At 36.4% G+C, this 20,446-nt stretch overlaps 2 protein-coding genes across 2 annotated transcripts in view; one reads left to right on the top strand and one right to left on the bottom strand.

Moving 5' to 3' along the window:
• Nucleotides 1–2,626: 2,626 nt before the first annotated feature.
• Nucleotides 2,627–13,242, bottom strand: LOC128998596 (uncharacterized). The gene is made up of 2 exons (XM_054424804.1): nucleotides 10,626–13,242; nucleotides 2,627–3,112 (listed from the first exon to the last, which is right to left on the bottom strand). The coding sequence occupies exon 1, from the start codon at nucleotides 12,814–12,816 to the stop codon at nucleotides 10,702–10,704; it is 2,115 nt and encodes a 704-aa protein (XP_054280779.1). The 5' UTR covers nucleotides 12,817–13,242; the 3' UTR covers nucleotides 2,627–3,112; nucleotides 10,626–10,701.
• Nucleotides 13,243–14,885: 1,643 nt separating this feature from the next.
• The window catches only part of LOC128997816 (cullin-1-like), a 58,948-nt gene continuing 53,387 nt past the window's right edge, over nucleotides 14,886–20,446 (top strand). The window contains exon 1 of the mRNA XM_054423553.1: nucleotides 14,886–15,145. The gene's annotated coding sequence lies outside the window, so the exon portion shown is untranslated. The remainder of the gene's footprint in view (nucleotides 15,146–20,446) is intronic.

Below are 20,446 nucleotides of genomic sequence, written 5' to 3' on the forward strand. Positions count from 1 at the left end.
CTTCAGGCTAGACCTAGGGGTTGCGGCATTATCACTTGGATAAAATCCATTGGTGACTTGGCGGGGATCGAACCCGGGACCTCAGGGACTGAAGTCCCGTGCTCTAACCACTATGCCAGCTCGCTCCCAATGTTATTTAAATAGATTTAATAAAAAATCAATTCAGACAAATGGAAATTAGCTTAGTCGGCAGGTTTGCTGCGGCGGGGGTATTTATATATGTCAAATTGTTTAAGCAGTTTGGGGTTTTACTGAAACAATTATTATTACTTTGTTCAATAATTCTGCTAATAATTAGAACTAATAACTAGCAGTACCTTAACACAACTTCTTAACACTGACAATTAAAGTTTATATTATTTGAGTTGACATTTAAGATTTAAATATATATAATTGTACGTACAGTGCAATTTAGGTTTAAAAGTAAAAATTAAACGGAAAGTTTAAAATGCTGCACTACATTAAATAATCTGTGTATTATTAAAAGTCTGTTCAAAAAAATGTTTGATAAATTAAAGTAAGAGGTCCAAAAAGAAAATCACATTACAATTCAAACAATTTATTAAAACACATAAAATGTATAATCTTCAACAGATTCTACACAAACTCGTCATTTCTTTCTTCTAGTATCGAAGAATTAAATGATTCTTCAGCCTCGCTATCGTGTCCCTCACTATCAACAGGTTCCACTGTCGTGTCGCTATCATCAGGTAATGGTCTGAAATAAAAATAGATACGATTGCACAATTTTTATTTCAGGATTAGTTTTGCCAACAGTGTCATTTGGAGGCTTGATTGACTATAATGAAGGTTTACTAATTGAAAAAATAGTTCTGTTCATAAAATAAATTTATAAATGCCTCAAATTCAATTTTATTATGTTTTAATTATAAAATGAAAGTGTCATAACCTAACCAAACTTGCTGATAATGAAAAAATCTAATGAAGGTTTACTAATCAAAAATATAGTTCTGTTTATAAAATAAAATTAAACTGTCACAACATAACCAAGCTAACCAAACTTGCTGATAATGAAAAAATCGAATTAAGGTTTAATCGGAAAAAAAAATTGTTATGTTCATAAAATTAAACTGTCATAACCTAACCAAACCAACCAAACTTGCTGATAATAAAAAAGTAGTGCTACCAGCAGGATACAAACCCGGCACCTTCAGATTACCTGCCCGGCACGCTATCCACTAGACCACCGAGGCCGTTTAACCCATAGATCCCCAGTTCCAGCCTCAAACGGAGGGTTAACTCAAACCTAGTTTAAACCGAGAAATTATTTTGGGGAAAGTGAATCTGAGGTTAAACTAGAGTTTAAACCACGATCAGAGTTAAACTTGATTTGGGGAAAGCGGCCCTATTACTAAACCATTATAGTTAGCCTAAATTATAGTATTTTGAATAAAAGAATAAAGAACAAAAAAATATAATTTTCCCTAAAAATAAATCCAAAAAAACATTTAGTCAACATTCTCAAACCTCACTAAATACGAAACCATTGACTACAAATATTGGGTTTTATATAAATTAATTTTGTTATGAAACACACTCAAAACGAGTTTCAAAATGTACAATAGGATAAAAAGATTAGGCCTACATGCGTGTGATTTAAAGTCAATGCCAGAATCATTGATTATGCAATTACACTGTAATCTTAACAACTAAGGTTATGGAATAAAGCTTAGAATATCAGTTTACGGCCACACAGAATTCAATCTAGTTCATGTGGACTGGAATGGATCTAGCGCAACGCCTTTTGAAGTAGGCAAATGTCCTTTATTCAGTCGAAAACGGCTGCTTTCTCAAAATAAAAGCAACTTAAGTGGAATACACTTCCAGGGTTAAGTAAGTTATGAGGGAAAATAGCTTACATCAATTTTTCAATTTATGGTAGTTAAGTAAATACACTTGAGTCCCGCTAATCCGAACACGGTTAGTCCGAACATCCGCTTAATCCGAACACGTTCCCGATATTATTTTTAATAAATTTGCACTATATAAAATACAATGGGAAAGGTAAAATATCTTGAAATGAAGTATAAACAGAGTAGTCAATTAAGGAATACAATGGTTTTTTTTACTACGTAAAGTTTAAATTTACAAATCGTAATAAAAAACAACAAATAAAACAAAGAATTATTTTGTAAGAAATATTGCACATACCGTACTAAAAAATTAACTTTGGTTAGGCCTACTTGTTATTGGACATTAAATCTCGCATTGTCATTTGCTGCAGTTTAGTAAGTCTGTTTTTTGCCGCGTAGTTCCGCCATTTTCTCATGAATATCACATCTGCAGGTGTGGCAGTAGACTGGTTTGACTGTTGTTCTAAGTAGCGAAGGGCAAGGTCAAGCGCTGCAGCTGCCTCATTGTGTGTCACTTTCTCTTCTCCTCCCCCGCCCCCTGGCTCGTCATCACTACCCTCCCCCTCGTCGCCCTGAACATGATCTTGCGTCACTGCTGCTAGCTGCTATGATGTCGTCAGTCAGAGTCTGACGACGACAACAGTCAGAGCAGACGTACAGTCCGCGCGCATTATCGTCACATCATACACGTCTGCCCACCCGTTCATATCGCTCTACACTAAGTTTGATTAACTAATGCGCTTATTTAACTTTTGTTTTTTAATTTTGTTGTAGTAAATGGAATATTAATATTGGTTTTTGTGTATGGCTCGTTCATATTACGACACTACGACCGCATAAAATTGCTTCCTTCTTGATTATTTACATTATTTCGGCTAATCCGAACAATCAGCTAATCCGAACGGGGTTCGGTCCCAATTAGTTCGGATTAGCCGGACTGCACTGTAATATTTAGGTAAGAGTGTAAGCCAGGCCCAAGTTTACACGTGTTAGGCCTACCCGATAGTTAAACATTTATGTCCAAGGAGAGGGGGCCCCCTGGCTGCATCCGCCACGGTAGGCCAATGGGTTAATTTGAGACATAAGTTATGTTTACACTAGTATTGAAAAGTTCTACACTCAAAAACTTCTTGTTTCTCTCTTCTTGTATTAAAGAATTAAATGATTCTTCAGCCTCGCTATCGTGTCCCTCACTATCAACAGGTCCCACTGTCCGGTCATTATCTTCAGGTAACAGTCTGAAATAAAAAATAGAGAAAAAACAACAACACATGAACCGCTTAGTAAAGATAGTTATAAAACAATCAAAAGGAGGCTTCTCCTTAGGAGTGAAAGAGAAAACCACCTTCAACCAAATGTAAGGTTCAGGTATTAAGCTGGACCCAAAACCTTCAACACTAACAATAGTCACTAATTTGCATGGCACTTGACACTTATTGTTTTTTTTTAGATATTTTTTTATCCTGAGGTGAAAATGTTAAGATATGTGATTATCTGTCATTTCAATAATTTTCCTCTGTTTTTCTCAGCTGTGCTATTATTATTAGTGCAGTAGCTTTGTCATATAAACAATAATTTGAGTTTATAGATGTGAACATAGCAAAATGTTTTAATACAATTATTCTTTCCTGAATCAACAGTTATTTTCTTTAATTTCAACATGGTAGCAGAGCGTGGTTTCGTTAATATAACAAACTGTTGATAGTGAAGTACTTATTTCTTTTTGTAACATATTATTTACTGGAAAAGGCTAAATAAAAATATGGAGTTTACCAAAGTGCAAATTGGACTTCTAAATGGGAAAGATAATTGGGCTACCTGGAAGTTCAAGATTAGTATTCTGCATAGGAGTCAGTCTGGAGTAATGGATGTCATAGAGGGAAATCTACAAGCGCCTACACAGAAAGAAGATCCGTCAACAGCAGAGGTAGCTGAGTATGAGGCATATTTAGATAAGTTCAGGAAGGCTGAGAGTACAGCTATGATAATCATTACCACCAATCTGTCAGATGTAACCCTAGAAAAAGTAATGCGTTTTACAAATGCAAGAGACGTGTGGCTAGAGCTGCATAGGTTGTTTGATGGGGTGTCTGAGGACAAAGCCTTCGAAACATGTCAAGGATTTTTAAGTTTCAATCGGGATCCTAGCATTGATATTTCTGGTAACCTATCTAAGCTTAAGAACTTATAGAATAGTTTGAAACTTGATATATCTAAAGAAGGGGACAACAAATTTGTTTTACCAGATTTGTTTTTGATCTGTAAAATCTTGGGAATGCTTCCTGAGGACTGTTTTGCGTTCAAGTCTAGTTGGATGATGATGGCAAAGTCTGAAAGGACTATTGAAAACCTAACCACTCAACTGTGTGCATACGAAAAAGCATAACGGCGTAACTTTCAGGGTCAAGAAGCGTTAAAGGTAAAATCGGAAACTAGAACCAAAAACAAAGATAGCTTAGAAACTAAGGGAACTAATAAGAAAGTCACATGTCATTATTGTCAAAAGACAGGGCACAAAGTTAAGCAGTGTACAAAATGGAAAGCAGATGGGAGGAGGCCTAAACCATCCACTTCCAAAGTAAGAATAAGAATATTTTATTTTCTCCAAAAAAATACAGTATAAAAAATATTTACAATTAGTCATTGACAGTGTTTTACGTAAACAAGAACAAAATATATGGTATACCTAGTTCCATTTTATCAAAAAAATAAAGTCCATCACTTTACAATGTCATACTGAATATGTAAAACATAACTAAAAATTATAACAAATACACTAGGCCTACTTGGTTTTGTTGTTACTATTGTAATTAAAACAAATAAGATCAAGTAACAGAGGATAGTAAACCTAGTTCAAATATGACTTTGTCAGTTGATGTAATGATGACTGAAAACAACAGTGACTGTTGGTATGTAGACAACGGTGCCACTAATCATGTCACGCATAGAGGAGAATTGTTTCATAAGTTTCAGCCGTTCCTCAACCAGGAGTCAGTGGTGGCAGCCAATGGAGAGTCCATCAACGCGCTGGGAAAGGGAACCATTGAACTTGATGAGGAGGTAAATGGGAAGCCTAAGAGAGTCACACTAGAAAACGTTGGGTATGTACCGGGAATAAAAAGAAATTTATTTTCAGTACATGCGTCTCAGGACTTGCATTTACAAAGTCAGTTCACGTCAACAACGGAAACATGTCAACTTGAGGTGAATGGAGAAGTTTCCTTGGTAGGTTACCGATGTAGAAAAGGTGGTCTGTATAAGCCGAAGTTTCAAAATGTAAAACCAAGCGAGCCTATCGAAGTAAACATACTAACCAATAATGACAATCTTCTACAGGTGTATCATGAGCGGATAGGGCATCAAAACACGAAACATGTGAAAGCAACCATTGAGAGAGAGAGCTGGGAATAAAACTAGTTGGGATAAAGAGTTATGTGAAGGCTGCGTCTATGGAAAGAGTCACAGGTTAAAATTTGGCACTAGAGAACGAGCCCCAACACCTAGGGAACGAATTCATACGGACGTGTGTGGACCTTTCCAGTGTTCGATGTCAGGCTACAAGTACTATGTTTTGTTTAAAGATGACTATTTCAGGTATCAACATGTTCACTTCATGAAGGAAAAATCGGAAGTTTCTGAAAAACTGAAACTATTTCTGGCAGCAGATAAGACTACTGGACATGTAGTTAAAGAAATGGTGAGTGACAATGGCGGAGAGTTTGATAACGGCATAGTTAAGAGTATGTTGCAGAACAGAGGATCAAGCACACCCTGACGATGCCCTACACACTGGAGCTGAACGGTTGCAGTGAGGGGGAAAATCGAACAATCCTGGAAACAGCTCGTGCTATGATGCACTGCCATGAGTCCCTTCGGCTTATGGGCCGAACTGATCAACTGTGCTGCTTACATCCTCAACCGCACCCGCCCTTCTTCAAAAGCTGACAAAACCTCGTACGAACTATGGCTTGGAAAAAGACCTAGTATCAAGCATCCAAGGATAATCAGAAGCGTCTGTTATCCGCATGTACCAAAACAAAAGAGGGAAAAGATGCAGAAGAAAGCACAGAAAGGAATACTTGTTGGGTACGATGAATGTAGCTATCGTATCTGGGTCAAAGAAACTAACACACTGGTGAGATTGAGAGATGTCATTTTCAACGAAGAGCCCTTATTTCAGATAAAAGAATATGAAATCCCTTTATCAAGTGAAACAAGTCAAGAAAACAACTCCCGAGGATTAGAATACGATGTTGAAGGTAACGTTTGTCAAGAACTGGAGGAAAATGAAGACGAGGAGGGAGCTGATCTACCTGAGAGATCGAACATTTATGATCTACAAAACAGATCAGAAATCAATGTTCCGAAGAGGTTCGACGACTACATAATGACTGCAGTTACTAATGTTCAAGAACTGAATGAGCCTGAGTCATACACGGAGGCAATGCGAAGTGAAAAAACTGCCTACTGGAAAGAAGCGATGGAAAGTGAAATGAAGTCGCACAAGGAAAACCAAACTTGGACCCTGGAGAAACTGCCTGCAGGAAAGAAATGTATAACATGCAAGTGGTTATACAAAGTAAAAACTAATCCTGACGGCCCAGTTGACAGGTTTAAAGCTAGGTTGGTGGTTAGAGGTTTCTCGCAGAAGAAAGGAGTAGACTTCAACCAAACTTTCAGCCCAGTAGCAAGACTCAGCACAATCAGATCCCTACTTAGTGTAGCAGCAGTGGAACATTTGAGTTTAACACAATTCGATGTATCAACTGCATTCTTATACGGCCAAGTCGATGAAGTTATTTACATGACGCAGCCTGAAGGATACAAGGATGGTACAGATCGTGTGTGAATGCTGAACAAGAGTCTCTATGTTTTGAAACAGGCGCCTCGCTGTTTGAGTACCAGATTCAACAAATTCATGGAACTTCAATTCAAGAAAAGTGATGCTGATCCATGTCTGTTCATAAAAGAAGATGGAAAAAGTAAGCTGATTATAGTGCTGTACGTAGATGATGGGCTTAAAGCGACAAACAACACGGGAATGCTTCAGAACTTCATGGATCATCTGACGAAGGAGTTCAAAATCACATCCAAACCAGCATCTTTCTATTTAGGCATAGAAATAGAACAGAAAAGTGACGGAAATGTTAGAATATCGCAGAAAGCGTATACAAAGAAAATTCTTGAACGCTTTCAGATGAGTGACTGTAAACCAGCTCCAACACCCATCGTGAAAGAGAACGAAACGCAACCAGCAGGAAAAGCAGATAGCTCAAGAGACAAATTTTCCTACAGAGAAGCTGTAGGTGCTCTGATGTACCTGATGACAGCAACTAGGCCAGACATAGCCTATGCTGTGAGTAAAGCATCGCGTACTCTTGAAAACCCGTCTCACGAAGACTTCATAAGGGTGAAGAGGATACTGCGATACCTGAAAGGAACGATCGACTACGGAATAGAATACCAGTTCAAGGAAAACAACCATGTTTTGGAGTGCTTCAGCGATGCTGACCATGCTGATCGACCGGACATTCTACGGGGTGGCGGAATTGTACCCCCCTGGAATTGTACCCCCTCAGTTAGAACTCACTTTTATTTGGCCAGTGTACGGGGTGGAATTGTACCCCCCTGGAATTGTACCCCCTGGTCACCGCAGAAGAAGATGTACGGCCAGGAATTGTACCCCCCCCCCCATTTCAGCCAGGAGCTTGTCTATTCTGATTACCAACTAAAATCGAAACAATAGTTATGTTGGATATTGTAGATGTATATTGTAAAAATGTTGTAAATAACTGCTTCAAGGTAATCATTGAATTTTACAATAATTAAGGTTTATCATAAAAAGTGCCAACTGATTAATGTTCATCAGTAAACAGAAGGCTTCAAAGCGAACATAAAGCTTTTTTGAAAATGGTATTGTGAAAGCTGATTAATTAAATATATTCATGAATAATCAAATACAAATAGGTTTCGGAATTTATGGAGTAAAGGGCTTCATCAGTTACCCATTTCATAATCAATGTTCCAATTAAAATATTACACCAAACTTAACAAATAAAGGAAGAAGTAGTATGAACTATAGTAATAGTATGTCTTAGATATTTCAAAAACTGTGTATAGGCCAATATGAATCGTGTAGCAAATGTGATATAAAATAAACCATCCATTTATTCAACTAAACTAATCATTTTCATAATACCAATTAAGTTTATCGAGTGGGTGGGGGGTACAATTCCAGCCCGTACACCAGCCAAGCTAGGTGTCCAAGAGGGGGGTACAATTCCGGGGGGTACAATTCCACCCCGTACACATTTGGCTTTCTGATGGGGGGTACAATTCCAGGGGGGTACAATTCCACCCCGTACGTAAATATTTTGATGTTGGCAGGGGGTACAATTCCGGGGGGTACAATTCCAGGGGGGTACAATTCCGGGCCGTACATCTCCTGCTCTTATTAATATCTAATATAATTATCCGGTTCACTGATCACTTGCCCACATTAAATAGATTAGATTTCGTTCAAATCAAAGTGTACAGGGTGGAATTGTACCCCCCCTAGGCGTGACGTCAAAATGACGTCAACGATCGCCGGGGGGTACAATTCCAGGTGGGTTCAATTCCGGCGACCCCATTCTACAACAGGAGTAGTCTGCAGTTTTGGAGGAGGAGTAATCACCTGGCTAAGTCAGAAACAATCGAGCGTGGCGACCTCAAGCACTGAAGCTGAAATTGTTGCAGCGAGTGAAGCCTGTCGTGAAATTGTTTGGCTGAAACGACTTATTGCATTATTTTTAAGCATCTTATATGTAAATTTCATTAAGTTCAAAGGACATACAACCATACTATATTTTAAAAGCCCATTTTATTTCTTTAATATACATTCATTTATAGATGTCTTTTATCAACTATTAAAAACAATAAAACTGTAAAACAATTATTTAAAAATACTTTTTTTGTGTTACAGAGCCTAGCCTACTGAAATTGGAGTTTATTGCCTTTCTTTATTTTTAATGTTAAAACGACATTGCTATAACTTTTAACCATAGTAATATGTTACTTGTTCTATGAATAACACTTTTCAATGTCAAGAAATCGTCCTTTGTCATTACGCATAGGTCAAATTGTCCTTCAACAAACGTTGAGAAACAGAATTCAGAAAACAGTGGCAGAAAACAGTATTCAGCAACTTATCCTGAAATCGGCTTTTAATTTAAACATGTTGAAAATTGTTAAGTAAAAATAACATTTAGGCGTACTTGGCTTTGTAACAAGTTGGCTATAGTAGGCTTGTTCTTACAAGGACTAAACAGATATATTCCTATTAATTGAACTTGGTATTCGTATTAATCCAATAGCATAGCCTAGGAATTAGTCCTTGACAGGAGCTGTTAGCAGGAGCCAACTACTGTATGCTACTTTTTCAATGCAAGTTTCATGTTATATGGAGATTTTTACGTTACAATTACAGTAGGGTCCCACAAACTCGGCGTAATGTGGACTGGAAGGGTGCCGAGTTTGTGAAATGCCGGGTTATCGGGAACTACAGTTAAAAATAAGAGCAATACAATTTTTAAGCTTTTTAACCGCCTTTTTCAATTAGATTTATATTACAAGTCAGTATTAAGTCATCAGATATAGTATAACAAATCCTTAGTACGAACTGCAAATGATTATACTTGAGCTGGCTTGTGTCCATGAACTCGGACTCAAAAAATCAATAATTTTCTGAGCCAGGTGATGGCTGAGTTATCCAGACTGCCGGGTTATCCAGTGCCGAGTTTGTGGGACTCTACTGTAAGATGTATTCTAGCCATATCTTAAATCTCATCAGGAAATTTCCTCTTCGTTCATTTAGTAAACCTTTGAAAAATCTTTGTAATCTAACCAAGGAAGGGCTTGTGATGATGAACCACAATCAACAATTGAAGCAAAGGTTGATAGACCAGCTTTCTCATTATTTTAAGGTTTAGTGTTGGTTTCTTTAAAACCCAAGTTTAAACTAAATTGATACAATAAAGAAACTAAATTGATTACTAATTTCCCTGTCAATAACTTGCAAGCATTCAATAGCTTCTCTTGTCACCGGTAACGTTTAAACATCGTCTGCATTTAGCGATTTTATTTTATCTGACAGTAATCATAGAGTAGCAAATGAAGGAAATGAGAGCCAAAAATGTGGATAACACTCAGATAATGGCCTCCATGTCCACGCAACGTTGTAATAGATAATGAAACGACTGTGGCCTGTATGAAGCCAAGAAAGTAGGCCTAATTTTCTTGAAAATCTCAGTTTGAATAAGGTTTTTTCACTTAAGGTTGTGATAAAAATCATCTCAATCAATGTTAATGTAGCGAGAAAAGTAGCTAAAATTCCGCTACAACTACTTTAAAAATGTAGGTAGCTACAGCTAAAGCTACAAAATCTTAAAAGTAGCGTAGCTACAGCTAACGCTACAAAAAAAGTAGCAGCTACTGTAGCGTCACTACTTCCCAAAACTGGGTATTACTTGATACATGGCTTTGTTTCATATTTATTTAGCCTGACTAGACTTATAAACCGATCAAATATATTAACAGGTATATTATTAAAACCCAGCTACATTAAATGCCTAAATGTTAAGCTTAATTTGATTTGTATCTGCCAGCCTACAAACTGGACCTTAGCCTGAGTAAGTTAGTTCATGGAATTTAACTTCCTAAAACGATGTTTTAACTACTTTTAATTCTGTAATATTTCAATAACTGACTTACCTCATCAGTATCAAACAGACAATTTTCCACTTCCTATAATTCCTTATAATCAATAATCCTTATAAAGGAATTATAATCAATATAATTGTTCTCCTTCTCTAACAGCATCAATCTGTGGTTGCAACGATTTAAGATTTTTTTTTATTATTTCAAGCTGCTCAAATGAACTGATTTCGTTAATGATATGTGAAAACTGACAACTGACTTCTTGTTTTGCACTTTCTAAATCTAAGGTTGTTTCTTCACTTTTGCTGACAGCTGACACAATTACAGTCTTTTCATCATCATTTACATGTGGATCAAGAACAGGATGACTTTCTAAACGATTCTTTAGTGTTTGACAAACTAGATGAATGTGTTTGCACATGTTCCACTGTATACATGCATCTGAACATGTGCAACTGAACTTATGAATGCATACTTTGCAGTACACACATTTTAGAGAACAACTACATGATTTGACATTTTCTGTAACAGTGTACATATTAACAGAAGAAAATACTGCCCAGGAATCATTTGATGATTGCAGCACACAGTCAGAACTTAAGCTAAGACATTTCTTGTGTCTGTCCCTGATGTTTCTCAACTTGCTTGTAAGTTTCCCTTTGTGGAGAACAACAATGCGGTCAAAAAGTTTTTGATTAATAAATCTCATCAACGCATGTACAGTCAAGTCGAGCCTTTTTGCCGTTTCACCCCGTGAGTAAAAATGTTTGAAAATCCCGTGGAGCCTTTCCAAATGCATGTTCGTATAGATCCCAGCATTCTTACGGTAACAATATGCCCATGACATACGATTTTCTACATAATTGTCTGCAACATATTTTCCAAAGACAGCAGTGTCAGTATCGGCACAAAGATCATCTAGAAAAACAGGTAAAATACTTTCAAATGCCCTCTCATCAATCTCATACAAGAGAGTAAACATCATTTTGTTGACTTTCCTTCTTTTTCCTTCATTTTTGATGTGATTAACTTTTTTTTGCCAAGCTCGTTGAACATGCCAAGTGCAAAAAAGTCGTTTTTCAACATCACCCATTACTGATTTCCAAGAATTATAGAAGACAGCTGCCATATCTGCCATCAATATCTTAGTGTTGATGCAGCCTATTCTATTTTTAATCGATTGCAGAAAAATTTTGATACCAACATGATCATTTCTATTTGAAAAGTAAAAGGCACATGGGAATCCTTGGCGCATGTCATCTAAAACTAACAATGTGGTCATTTCGTAATTGTAGGCGTTAGTTCCATGTGTTGAGTCCATACAAATGACATCACCACCGTACTTTTTTAGCATCTCTTCCTGTGCTTTCGTCATAATGCCTAGAATAAAATCCTGTGACTGTAATTGGGGATAGTCTGGGGAATCATCTCCCTTTGGCTTGTAGATCAAAACACAGTCATCATCACTGCTACGGACCTGTTCCACCCAAGAATCAATACTCAACGAATCATCATAATGAAGAATGCACTCACTGTCTAATGAATACTCTTTTGCGATGTTACGTAGATCTTGTTTCGTCAAAAGATGTCTTCTTTTAATTTCACCACATAATGACTTTTGAACATTTTCAAGAATAGTGTCAAAGGGAACCTTTTGAGCAATTTTTGATGCCAATTCCCTCCTTTCAATCTCTGACAAAGGAATGTGGGCTAATTCTGCCTCATGGCCAACATGTGTCTTACAAAATCTGACCTTGATTATTCCATTACTTTCAAATTTAGCTGAGATCTTTGCTGGACAGTAGGCATTAATTTTACAGGACCCTTGGATTTTTAAATGTCTTTTCCTTTTAGAAGGTGAAGATTGACCTTTGAAATTACCTGATCGATTACAATAGTAAACAATGGATGCAGAACCATCATTATTTTTCCGCTTTCCCGTATGTTTAACAAATAGACAATTTTGTTCCCCCTCAACACTACTTTTCCATTTTTCAAATTCGCTCACGTTATTGAAATCAACTTCAATTACATTCAAAACTATTGCATGATGAGTATTTAGATGACTTTCAAACTCAACATTACTCCTAAGAGTGTTTCTGCAAAGTCCACATGTGAGAGAGAGGGAGGATTGGACAAGCTTACTTGGCTCATATCCCAGATGTACATTCTTATAGTGTCTTTTCAGATTACAATTTGAGTTGAATGCTTTATCGCACAACTCACAAGTGAAACAAGGAGCCATTGTGACTGTGTCGATAGCTCAGAATGAGATATTGAGAACCCTAAACAAACATTGACTTACTCTATAGATAGGTAAGCTACAAAAATAAGCACACCGCAACCAAAATCCTTAGGGTATTTAATGCTGAATCCAAAATTCAATTAGGCCTAGCCTAACTTAGGCCTAGGCTTACTAAGTAACGTTTTTATCAGAGAAGTGTCCCAAAACAATAGGTAATTGAAAAAGTTAAGTAAGTTAACTTGATTAAATAAAATACACCCTAGCTCCACATTGACAGCACACTGTAAACTTAAAACACAACCAGTAGGCTAGTAATTTACACTCTAATAGGCAGGCTAGCTCAGAAACACATCACCTAAAATGACAACAGCAGTAATTTACACTAAGTTATTTATTTACGTTAAAAGTCTGCACAAAAACAGCCCCTTCGAGAACAACCAAGGTTAAGGTTCCAAACAAACATAGCGAGAGCAGACAGCCAGAAGAACAGGAGCCAACCAGCCATGAGCCAACCAGACAGACACAGAGGAGCGCGGCAAGCGGCAGACGACGGTACTAACTAAACTTGTCTGCCGCCCAGCAAGAAAAAAAGTGAGGATCAGTCTCTGTCTGTAAGGTCAAGTAATGAAACTTGAACACTTAGTAAATATTTTAATTTCTTGTAAAAAATTATGTATACCGTGTAAATATAGTTATTTGTGCAACTAGTGAGAAAAGTGAGCAATTGACTCACTCGAGAGAAATCCTTACTCACGAGCCGTAGGCGAGTGAGGAATGATTTCTCGAGTGAGGCAATTGTACTTTGAACTCGAGTTGCACATTATACTTTTCCTACAGTTACCATAAAACCATAATTTGTTACCATAATTTATGAAGAAACATAACCTATTTTTGCACAGTGAACTTTTAATATAACATTTAATGTGAAGTGACGAATACAACAGTACAACAGCTGACCAGCTGATTTACAGCCAGTGCTGCCAACGTATTTCGCGCGCATACGACGTTGCCTGCATGTTACGTGCTCACTATTTCGTGCCTTCACGTTGCAAATCTGGAGTGAGACAAAGTAATTAGAGTGAGACAATGTTAACATTGTCTCACTGATGAGCGAATTGGCCACTTTGCTTTCTCAAATCAGTGAGAGAACATGTACATTGTTAGGTAACTGTAGGAAAAATAAATAACCCCACCAACCAGAGATTTTTCGGGGGTGGGTTGTTAATGACACGTTTCGTGAGGTCTCAGATGATCGACATCACAAATGATCTACACTGAAACAGTCACATTTTGTCGACAACCCAAATTATCGACAGTGTTGTCATATGAGATGTCCGTTATCAATCATATATGGCACCCATCCACACCGTTTGATGGTGTTTCGATGTTTCATTATGGTGAGGTCATCAATCCTTCTTGGTATATCTTTGTGGTGACGGGATTGTCATCTCTGTCCAGATGAGGGTTGTCGTTGCCAGGGCTGCGCCATTTTTGTTATTTTCCTCCGCAGTAATTGGCTATACAGACATAATATTAATAATCGATTCTTCGATTGTATCACATTGACGGCGACCCATCCTTATAGATCATGGTGACGTCATCACCTTCACCAATGTACGCGATAACATCATGATCTTTTCTACACTTGGTAAAGAAGTATGTTTTATCTATGGTAAAGATCTGTCTGCAAATTAATGGTCTAAATAGGCTTGTATGCCGATTACGTGGAGACTAAAAATTGTTGGTCATAAAATCATTAGACGTTTTCCGCTATCAAAATAGTAGAGCGATACCCACATAAAATAAATAACAAAATGTATTAAAATCAACTTCAGGGTAGATATAGTCATTTGAAAAATGGTAGAATAGTACCAACGAGGTGGCAACACTGTATTGGATTGGAGTTTAGACTAGTTTCAGAATGAGATCGAGTGAGATGAGAAGTTTTAGAATTGGAATTGGATGATTCGGTTCAGATTGGATTGGATTGGTTTGGTATTATTGGTACTAGGAATAAGGAAGTTGGATTGGAATTGGAAGTCGAGTTCTACTGCTTTTGTTGTGTTTGGTCTTGGTGTCAGAGATTTTACACTTTTAATTACAGTAAACACACTTTTTGTCCATTTGGAATATAAGATAAGTTATTTATTTTCGAATTATTCACTTGTAATTTATTTACTTCACATAAAAATAAATTAGGTATTTTTTTTTTCATTTGCTTCTGATCGTGACTGAAGAATCCCTAGCCTAAGCCTATACTGATGGCCTCCGTGAAATAGCACAAATCTTGTTAGAAGATATGGCTTTGTGTTGACATATCGTGTCTAAGGTATGTTGCATATCACCTTTAAAATTTAAATTTATCTAACTTCCTATACTTGTGAGCCAACTGGTGTGCTTTCTTTGTTAGGGATTCGGTTGTCCTCTACAAAGACCTAGAAGTAAGCTCACCTAGGTACTAAGTTTAGACACATTCATTTTTGTTGTTTCTTTGGGCTCAATTTTGCTTGATTATAGGGAAATCTAAAGCGTTTGCAATGTCAGTATATGATCTACCATTATTTGAGTAGCCTAGGCCAAGTAACTTATAGTTTGCTTTATGTTTAAACTATCCAATATAGGCCTAGGCCTAAGCATATGGGACTAAAATAGCCTAAGTAGGCCTATGTGTTGTTACTTACTTAATTAGTAACTAAGGGCTAGTTTAGATTGTGGTTTTACTAAATAAAAATTTGTTCTTACTTACGCCCATTTCGAATTATAATTGATAGGCTTTAATTTATAATAGCCTATTGATAACATTTTGATAAATTAAGGTTCAAAGATATTTTGTGATGCATGTCTCCACCCTGGCCTTCATGGGCCGATTAAACCTTGTAACATCTCTGTTAAGTGTATGCTAACTCAAATAATCCACTAGTGCTGTGTAGGCTACTTTCACCCAAGCCTTCCACAGTCTGTTGTAATTTGGGCTGTTCTCTTTTACTGAGATGCCACAGATATTTGAACTCTCCAAGAGGGGTAGACCTCCGTATCTGTTGGCACAAACAACCAAATGAAAATATCGATTATTCGATTGTTTCATTCGATATATCGATCAATATTTTCATTCGGTTGTTTGTGCCAACAGATAAGGAAGTCTACCCTCCAAAAGTTGCAATCCGAGGAGTAAAACACCCTAAACTGCTTAGCCATAAATCAGATCAAATTGTCTACCGTGCTAACTCTCTGCTGGTAAACCTGAATTTCAAGTCTTAAGTTACCGGGAGTCCTAGAAAACTTAGCTTAGCCTAGTTCCTAGTTTTTAAAACTTTATGTTAGGCTACCGTAGCTATGTTTTTTTCATTTTTTATAACTTTTGCTTGTATATAGTGTGTTGTTAGTAGGCTACAAATTTTGCCATAGGGCCTACTTATGATGTCTACAATAACTTATCACTCTCAATCTTATTAAATTAACTTTTTCATAGGCTAGCTCTTTTTTTGTGATTGGCCCATTGTGTTTTGTTACCGTACGGTACTAGTTTTTAATGTTTGCCGGAACTAGGAAGAAAAATCTTTTGCCAGCTTACATTAAAGACTTTCTTCTTACTCCTTGTGGGCCGTCCCTCTGGAGGAGAGAAAAATTTAAACAGCGCCAAGAGAAGCCTTCTTCTACCTCTTCCAAAGAACATCAATGACGTTCATGTTGCACTCAAACGAATGGAAATAAAGACTGGCAAGGGTGAGAACACTTGCTGCTCATAAATAACCGTATTGAACATATTGTTGCATTTGCTCCTAACAGTAACTTAGAATACGTGAAAACAGTTGACCAGCTTATGCACAGTTTGTAGACTACCTTTGAGGAGCCACATGCACAGCACGACCAATTAGTTGGGTAATCCCTGAATTCTGGGAACGGCATGCGCAGCTCAACATAACCCGATTATTATGGGTTTTCCAACAAATTGTTAAAAGAAGTAATTGGGGTACTTGTAGACCCTTTGACATTCTTGTTCAATATGATGTTGGATCATGGTGTATTTCCTCAGGCATTAAAAGTTACAAAAATAGTTCCAGTTTATAAAAAAGGGGAGAGATAAAATCCATCTACATCTAGTTATCGGCCAATCTCTTTAATACCTATGTTTAGTAGGCCTAAGGTTTTTGAAAGTTGTGTGAAGGACCAACTTAGTTTATTTTTTAGTAGTAATGGTTTGCTATGTAAAGATCAATTTGGGTTCCTTCAAAACTTGAACACAACCAAAGCCATAGAAACAATAGTAGAGAATGTTTTGGAAAACTGTGAAAATAAATATCTATCATCTGCAACTAATAGACCTCACAAAAGCTTTTGACACAATCTCCCATGAATTAATTGTAAGTAAATTGTGTAGTTAGGGGATAAGAAACTCTCAACTACAGTTAATAACTTCTTAGGCCTACTTAAGTAACAGAAAGCAAATGGTTGTAAAAGATCAAGAACATTCTGATTTCAAAACAATTCAGGTAAGAGTCCCTCAAGGATCGGTATTGGGTCCTTTCCTTTGTATAGTTGCAGTAAATGATTTTGCCTTCAATATGCATGTAAAGCAGTATTACATGCTGATGACACCACTCTTCTGAATCAAAGCAATGATTTTTAAATGGTTTATTAATTGAAGAAAATAATTTGATGATAGCAGTTGAGGAATGGTTACTTGTTAATAATAGTAAAACAGAAAACATGGTATTTTCTAAGAAATAAATTTATAAATGAAGGCATTAAACCGGTAAAACTATTAGGATTATACCTAGATAGCAGACTTGATTGGAAATCTCAAATAAATCAGCTGTGTAGAAAACTAACTAGAGTTACTTGTTTATTTAGAAAATTAAAAAAATATGTTACGGTAGTTCCTTAATGTTAGTTACAGGCGTTACAGCTTACTATGCTTTTTTAAATTCCCATTTAATGTATGGAGTAACATTTTGGGGTAATATCTCAGATTCTGAAAAAGCATTTATATGGAAAAAAAGCTATTAGGATAATGGCAAACATCCCTGATGGAGAATCATGTGTTCCACATTTTAAAGAATTCCAAAAAATGACTCTTCCATGTTTGTATGTTTATTTTAGCTTAGTTAGTGTTGAGGAAAACTTAAATAGTTATAGTTTTAGAAGTGAATTTCACAAATATAATAGGCCTACTAGACGGAACTATTTACTTGATTGCATTTCTATAAAACTAGAAAAATCTAAAAAAGCCATTTGTTCATGAAAGTCAAGCTTTTTAACAAGCTGCCAAAAGAAGCCTAGAGTGTAAACCTAAGCAGATTCAAAATAACTCTGTCAAAGTGGTTAAAAGAAAATGTAAGCATAAGTTGATATGCACATCAAATTAAAGGTCTTTACTAGTAAAATACAAAGCTGCAAATTTGAACTGAAACGGATAATCGAGTCGAAAATGACAGCCGTTCAAAGATGCAATTAATGTTTGCTTAAATTAAAGATTTTCTTCTTACACCTTGTGGGACGTCCTCCGGAGGAAAGGAAAATTAATAATTGTTAAAAATATAGGTTTTTATGATAAATATCTATACAAAACAACCTTATCTATGTTGGTTAAAAAAGTATTAAGCCATTCCGGGACTGTTGTATAGGCACACTGTATAGACCTATATAATTTGTAGACAATAACTGCTTTAATAAAAGAGTAAATGTATAATACAAAACGTTTGGGATCGGCAATCTGAGGGCGGCTTCAGATTACAAATTCCAGAAAAGTTGTGTATTGAATTTTTCCATTGTGATGGGAAATGTGCGCAATAAACCTTCAAACAACATTAACTCACCATATTCAACAATGAACTCCAAACAACGAATATTTTCAACCGCTTAAAAAAAATCGTTGAAGCCGTTTCTTTCAGCAGTTTTTAAAACCGTTGTCTGCGCAAACCTTACCCGTATCAAAATAAGGATATAGGAAATAGGGATAGAGATTTGTTATAACGCAGGCCATTTTTAAGAACAAGTTAAGTAAACGTTTGCAGTCCTAACCATTTACAACATGAAACTCTCTTCCTCAGAGGTGACTTAGAACCGGCTAGTGGATGTACTATTTTCAACCCATATAGGCTAATTATCATTCCTAACCGTAAACACTCACACTTTATTCACTTAAGTCAGTCATTTATTGATTCAGATTAACAATCATGTTCGCATTGGCAAAATCTAGGCAAAAAATTACGTTCCTTTAAAAATTTAATCAAAAATATAAAATTATATATCACTTCTGTAAATGTTGTATCATACAATCCCTTTTCATGTCCAACCCATACTGACCAATAGTGACTAAAAGTCTACGGCACAAGGGGCGAACAACCGTTCAACCATGCATAATTGGCTGAAGGGGATACATGCGCAGCACGACCGACACCACGAGGCCAAAAATTAATCCGCTTACTAATTTCTTAATCACCTGCGCAGTTGCACCGTCCTAATAATCTTCACTTTAGGATGAACTTAACTTAGAGACACTCTTTAACAACACTTTGCTATGATCAATGCTTTGCCACTTGAAGCAATTGGTTCCTCCATTACAGCTAGAAATATAATTATCTACTAGTAATATTTATTGTTTTATGTGAAACAGAGCTTATGAAGTAGTCATTAAAAGCATTAGTGCTCACAGGCACTTCTTTGTCTACCTTCAGAACGATTAGACTCAACCTTTATTATATTCCAAGCAGCTTTACAGCTATCCTTAGAGTTTTTTTTATGTAATTGTCATTTGCACATATTTTGGCTTCTTTAATTTTTGCCCTATATTTTCTTTTTGCTTACTTATAGATATGTTTATGCCTTTGTTCATTTTCACCACCTATTGACAACTTATACCTATCATATAAAGTAACAATGAAATCTCTAATGTTCTTTAACTCTGGTGTAAACCATGTGATTTTTGACCTTTTAGATTTATTATTTTTTATTTTCCTAGTTTTACAGCATTCTTCTAAAGAAGTAGGCAAAACAAATAAAAATGGTACAAAAGCTTGGTCAATGTTGTTGTATGTTTAAGCTGTGACCAGTTGAATTGTGACAATATTTCTTTAAACTCTAACCCTAGCGCCGGCAAACGCCGGATATACGGCGCGAACGGCCTCGGCCGAAATGGCAACGCCTGATATACGGCGCCAATGCAGGTGTTACGGTATATAATATATTAATTTTTTTTTTAGTTTTGTTCACTTTTTAGGGCTATTGTTTTAATAAATAAGTTAAATAATACAAACCAGAGTAGCCTACCTTGAAATTAATTTTTATTAAACTAATACGTATTTCGGCACTAAGGCCATTATACATATTATATATATATATACCGGGTGTCCAAAACCACCCGTACACCCCTTTCAAAACGATGGAAACCTTTTCTTACAAACAAAAAATAATACAGAACTAGCTAAATTGGGCACGGTCTACCAAATGGTGATAATTTCAAATCCAAAATCACACCGGAAGTGGCTTTTTCACACCGGATGTTGACTTTTTTAAATGTAAACTACCAATTTTGATTACGGTCTCCATTTGGTAGACCGTGCCCAATATAGCTAGTTCTCTATTATTTTTTGTTCATAAGAAACGGTTTCCATCGTTTTGAAAGGGGTGT

The sequence above is a fragment of the Macrosteles quadrilineatus genome, unplaced genomic scaffold (genome assembly GCF_028750875.1).
Source record: "Macrosteles quadrilineatus isolate MER2022 unplaced genomic scaffold, UCM_ALF_1.0 Scaffold_7__1_contigs__length_78375512, whole genome shotgun sequence".
Classification (NCBI taxonomy): Eukaryota; Metazoa; Arthropoda; class Insecta; order Hemiptera; family Cicadellidae; genus Macrosteles; species Macrosteles quadrilineatus.